Source organism: Mobula hypostoma, chromosome 8, assembly GCF_963921235.1.
Source record: "Mobula hypostoma chromosome 8, sMobHyp1.1, whole genome shotgun sequence".
In the NCBI taxonomy this organism is placed as follows: domain Eukaryota; kingdom Metazoa; phylum Chordata; class Chondrichthyes; order Myliobatiformes; family Myliobatidae; genus Mobula; species Mobula hypostoma.
This window is the reverse complement of record NC_086104.1, coordinates 145,064,551-145,070,550: the sequence shown is the minus strand read 5'-3', so window position 1 is coordinate 145,070,550 and position 6,000 is coordinate 145,064,551. Positions and strand designations below refer to the sequence as shown.

Below are 6,000 nucleotides of genomic sequence, written 5' to 3'. Positions count from 1 at the left end.
AGGGGTGTTAGGGTAGTGGTTAGCACAATCTCCAGTCGGGGTTCAATTCCCACCGCTGTCTATAGGGAGTTTGTACATTCTCCCTATGACCATGTGGGCTTCCTCTCACATTCCAAAACTGTACGGGTTAGATGTGGGCATGAAACGTTGGCACAGAAGAATGGCAACACTTGTGGACAGCCCCTAGCACAATCCTCGCTGGGTTGATTTGATTCAAGTGATGCATTTCACTGCATGTTTCGATATACTTGTGACAAATAAAGCTAATCTTTACGTTGTACACCAAGGTCTCCTGTTCCTTGATAATTTTTGGGTTCGACCAATCATGGTGTATGTTTTAACATTACTAGCCCTTCCAAAGTGCTTCCTCACAGTTTTCAGGATTACTTTCAATCTGTAATCAATGTCATCCTTTAGCCCAGGGGTTCCTAACCCATACGGGCAGCACGGTAGCATAGTCGTTAGCTCAATGCTTTAGAGTACCAGTGACCCAGGTTCAATTCCTGCAGCTGACTGTAAAGATGTACATTCTCCGCAAGACCACCAGGTGCTCCGGTTTCCTCCTGCAGTCCAAAGATGTAGCAGTTACTAGGTTAATTGGTCATTGTAAATTGACCTGTGATGAGGCTAGGGTTAAATCAAGGAATTGCTAGCCAGCACTTCTCCAAGGGCCAGAAGAGCCTATTCCATGCTGCGTCTCAATAAATAAATAAATATTTTTAATGCCATGGACCCCAGGTTTGGAACCCCTGCTCTAGCCTAAGACTGCCATACTGACTGGCAATCACATCATCAAAATGAAACATCATCTGCAGATTTACCAATCATGCCTCCTTTATTGAAGGTTTAAAGGGATACGGGCCAAACACAGGCAAATGGAACTAGCTTAAGCAGACCATTTGGTCAGTATGTTTAAGTCAGACTGAAGGGCCAGTTACTAGACTATATAACTCTATGACTGACTCTATTTAATCAATTAGACCATAAGATATAGGAGCAGAATTAGGCCATTTGGCCCATCGAGTCTGCTCTGCCATTTCATCATGGCTGATCCATTTTCACTCTCAGCCCCAATCTCCTGCCTTTTCCCCAAGTCCTGACCAATCAAGAATCTATCAACATCTATCTTAAATGCATGTAAAGACTTGGCCTCTACAGCTGCCTGTGGAGATTCTTCACTCCCTGGCTAAAGAAGCTTCTCCTCATCTCCATTCTAAATGGTCACCCCTCTATTCTGAGGCTGTGCCCTCTGATCTTAGACTCTCCCACCATAGGAAACATCCTCTCCACATCCCTTCTATCAAGACCTTTCAATATTCGACAGGTTTCAATCAGGCCACGCCTCATTCTTCTGAATTCCAGTGAATACAGGCCCAGGGAATTCAAGCACTCTTCATATGACAATCCCGGAATCATTTTTGTGGACCTCCTTTGAACCTCTCCAGTGTCAACACATCCTTTCTAAGATAAGGGGCCCGAAACTGCTCACAATACTCCAAGTGAGGTCTCATCCGTGACTTATAAAGCCTTAGCATTACATCCTTTCTTTTATATTCTAGTCCTCTTGAAATGAAAGCTAACATCACATTTGTCTTCCTCACCACTGACTCAACCTGCAAATTAACTTTTAGGGAATCTTAAAAGGTGTCTCAAGTCCCTTTTCACCTGATTTTTTATTTTTATCTCCATTTAGAAAATAGTCTACCCTTTTATTTCTTCTACAAAAGTGCCTGACCATACACTTCTTGATACTGTATTCCATCTGCCACTTCTTTGCCCATTCACTTCATCTAAGTTCTTATGTAGCCTCTCTACATCCTTAAAACTACCTGCCCCTAAAACTTTGCAACAAAGCCATTAAATTCCTCAATGTGTTTAACAAAGAGCAGGAATGCGCCAATCCCAACCTGTCTTGAGTACTATGAGCTCTACCATTTCCAGAACGACCTTCAAAACTAGAGTCAGAGTTACTGTCTCCAAAATGCCTACCTGCTGATACTCAGTTACTTGACCAGCCACATTCTGTGTGACTCCCTTTCCCTTGTACCGCAAAGTGCTCACATTTGGTTTCTCTGGCATAGCAGAGACCATACTGTGAGCACCAAATGATTTTTTTTTTCTTGAGATAGTGGTAAGAGAAGAAGAGGGTTTTTTTTAAGAGATAGTGGAGGCATTAGTAATGATCTTTTAAGAATCGCTAGTTTCTGGAATGGTTCCAGAAGTCTGGAAAATTGCAAATGTCACTCCACTCTTCAAGAAGGGAGAGATGCAGAAGAAAGGAAACTATAAGCCATTTAGTCTGACCTCAGTGGCTGGGAAGATGTTGGAGTCAATTGTTAAGGATGCGGTTCGGGGTACTTGGAAGCACATGATAAAATCAGCTGTAGTCAGCATGGTTTCCTCAAGGGAAAATCTTGTATGACAAATCACTTGGAATTCTTTCAAGAAATAACAAGCAGGATAGACAAAGGAGAATCAGTTGATGTTGTGTACTTGGATTTTGAGAAGGCCTTTGACAAGGTGCCACACAGGAAAATGCTTAACAAGGTAAGAGCCCATGGTATTATAAGAAAGACACATGGGCAAAACAGTGGCTGATGAGAAGGAGGGAACAAAGGGAGTCTTTTCAGGTTAGCTGCGATGTTCCACAGGTGTCTGTGTTGGGACCACTTCTTTTTACGTTACGTAACAATGACTTGGGATGATGGAATTAATGGCTTTGTGACCAAGTTTGTGAATGATACAAAGATAGGTGGAGGAGCAGGTAGTTTTAAGGAAGTAGAGAGGTTACAGAAGGACTTAGACCAATTAGAATGGGCAAAGAAGTGGCAGGTGGAATACAGTGCTGGGAAGTGTATGGTCATGCACTTTGGTATAAGAAATAAAAGGGTAGACTATTTTCTAAATGGGGAGAAAATTCAAAAATCTGATGTGCAAAGGGACTTGGGAGTCCTTGTGTAGGATTCCCTAAAGGTTAATTGCAGGTTGAGTCTGTGGTGAGGAAGGCAAATGCAATGTTATCATTAATTTCAAGAGGAGGAGGACTAGAATAGAAAAGCAAGGGCATAATGTGAGGCTTTATAAAGCATTGGTGAGGCCTCACTTGGAGTATTATGAGCAGTTTTGGGCCCCTTATCTTCGAAAGGATGTGCTGCAATTGGAGAGGGTTCGAAGTAGGTTCACAAAGATGATCCTGGGATTGAAAGGCTTGTCATATGGAGAGCATTTGATGACTCTGGGCCTGTGCACCCCAGAATTCAGAAGAATGAGGGGTGGACTGATTGAAACCTATCGCCTGTTGTAAGACTTCAATAGAGTGGATGTGGAGAGGATATATCCTGAGGTGGGGGAGTCTAAGACCAGATGACACAGCCTCAGAATAGAGGGGTGTCAATTTAGAAAGATGAGGAGTAGTGAATCTGAGGAATTCGTTCCACAGGCAGCTGAAGAGGTTAAGTTATTGGGTATATTTAAGGCAGAGGTTGATAGGTTCCTGATTAGTCAGGGCATGAAGGAACATGGGGATAAGGTAGGAGATTGGGGCCGAGAAGAAAAATGGATCAGCCGTGATGAAGTGGTGGAGCACACTCAATGGGCCAAATGCCAAATTCAGCGCCTCTATCTTATGATCTTATGGACCAGAGGAACCTGTCCTTGCACTAGCTAAGAGTCAAAACACAGGAAATAGATGATAGTCAAGGATATTCTGTTGACTATGGTCAGCTGGAAGGTACACTTAAGGAGCGTGGCCAGTGGCCAAACATTTTTATCCCGATTCCCTTTCCCAATCTGACCTGTGGCAAAATGAGGCCACCCTCAGAACAGAGGAGCAACATTTTATATTCCACCTTGCTAGCCTCCAACCTGATCACATGAATATTGATTTCTCTTTCCGGTAAAATATCCCACCCCACCCCCTTCTTTTATTCCCCACTCTGGCCTTTTATCTCTTCTCACTTTTCTCTCACCTCCCCCTGGTGCCCTCCTCCTTCCTTTTCTCCTATGGTCCACTCTTCTCTACTATCAGATTCCTTCTTCCACAGTTCTTGACCCTTCCCACCCACCTGGCTTCACCTATCACCTTCCACCCAGCCTCCTTCCCCTCCCCCAACCTTTTTTTATTCCGGCATTTCCCTCCTTCCTTCTCAGTCCTGAAGGAGAATCTCAGGCAGAACCGTTGACTGTTTATTTTCATAGATGCTGCCCGACCTGCCAAGTTCCTCCAGCATTTTGTCCATGATGCTTAAGGAAAGCACACCTTATCAGCAGAGTTCATGTAACACTGACGGAGGAACTGGGAGAAAAGTACAAACACAGAAAGCAGAGAGCAAGGTATGGTTGAAACAGCTGTGGACGGCTATGGGCTTGTCATTAATATTAATCACTGGCACCCCCACGGAAGGAGACACAAGAGCCTGCAGATACTGGGATCCAGAACAACAAACAATCTGCTGGAGGTCGAGGAGGCTCTGCGGGAGGAAAAGAATTACAGTATCGATGTTTCGGGCCGAAACTCTGCAGCAGGATTGGTGCAAAACCGAATCACCTCGAGTTCTTTACCCCCGCAGATACAGATCGACTTGCTTAATTCCTCCAGCAGGCTGTTTTTCTTGGGACTGAGAACATCATAAAGCACAGAATCAAAAACGGAACTTGCGAGATTGACCGCAAAAACTGCGTGTGTGCGCAGAATGCAACCCAGTGAAACAAAAGGTTGAGGGTGGAGGCCGGAGAAAACCAGAAAGTGTGACAGACAGGAGAAACAATCTAAAGATCCAAACCGAATACAAGTCGAACCAATAAGAGGTAATTTAAGAGACACCTTCAAGCTCCAATCATTTGGTCGTTGAAGATATTTTTCACTGGGGGAAAAACCATATAAAAGTAAACTTTAACAACACTTCATATTCACATGTCAGACTGCGCAAACAACGGCTCGGGCTACGTTGAAGCGCATGCGCCCTCTACATGTTTTAAACAGTCAACGGCTAGGCGGACCTGGGTGAAGCAGCTGCCGCGAAACAGAGGGCGCATGCGTACTCCTTTAGCTCCGCCCCTAGCCGTCGAAGCGGACAGGCAGGAGCAAGGAGGACTGCTAGTCCTCCAAGAGTTATACAGTTGTGTAATCCAGTAAGAAAGGAAAGCAGGTGTTTTTGAACTGGTGGCTGATCTCGTTCTGCTAACAAGCGGAGGTAAAAGATTCTGCCACTTTTTTTTTAAAAAAAAGCAATTAACGTATAGAGGAAGCTCTTCTCAATTCGGACTGGGCAGAATCAATATTTTCACCAGGATAACCCACAGAGAGCCAGCGCCTGATTCAGTAAGCGAACTGGTTGGAAGCTGCTCCTGACCCGGCAAGGCGGACCAAGTTGAGAGTCAAGCCGCTCAAAGCAAGTTCCTTGCGGGGAGAAGGCGGGACCAGTTCGAGGCGGCATTTCCTTTACCAAAACTGACTCTGAAGGGGAAACCAGTACCTCCACCACGTGTATATACACGCACACACACACTGCACGTGGTTCCTCGAGGGGCACAGTCGCCCCACGAATCCAGAAGGACCCCCCCCCCATTGGAGGATCTTCCCGAGTCTTGGTGAAGGGAAGTGTTCTAGCACCAACTGACTGACATCCACCAAGCACTATAAAAAGGGGGCTACACAGAGTGAGCTCGCCAAGTGTGGGTGGGGAAGATTAGCGGACCCAATAGAGGCAGCTCGCTCGGCCCCGCCCCCACGACAACGGCGGACCGGACCGGAGTAGCGAGAAGCCGCAGGGTTCCGCGCGCCGCCGGTTTGAATCCCAACGGTCGCTGCAGCGATGGTGTCCTGGCTCCTCTCCAGGCTGGTGGTGTGAGTATGCAAGCCCTCCTCGGTCTCCTCACACGACCTTCACTCTGCGATCCCCTCCTCCTGCCCCTGCACTCGGTGCAAGCTCTTCCCGTTCCATTCCGTTTCCAAAACAAGAAAAATAGTAACCCCAAATAAAACGCGGACCCGTTTGTTTC

General features: G+C 45.9%; 1 protein-coding gene across 3 annotated transcripts in view; it reads left to right on the top strand.

The window, feature by feature from the left end:
- The first annotated feature begins 5,069 nt into the window (after nt 1-5,069).
- The window catches only part of LOC134350282 (receptor expression-enhancing protein 1-like), a 66,419-nt gene continuing 65,488 nt past the window's right edge, over nt 5,070-6,000 (top strand). For 2 of the 3 annotated variants that reach the window (XM_063055316.1, XM_063055315.1), the window contains exon 1: nt 5,072-5,845. In XM_063055316.1, the coding sequence (XP_062911386.1) occupies nt 5,814-5,845 (32 nt within the window). In that variant the 5' untranslated portion in view covers nt 5,072-5,813. Of the gene's footprint in view, nt 5,846-6,000 lie in introns of all 3 variants that reach the window. The other variant, XM_063055317.1, reaches the window with a different exon arrangement.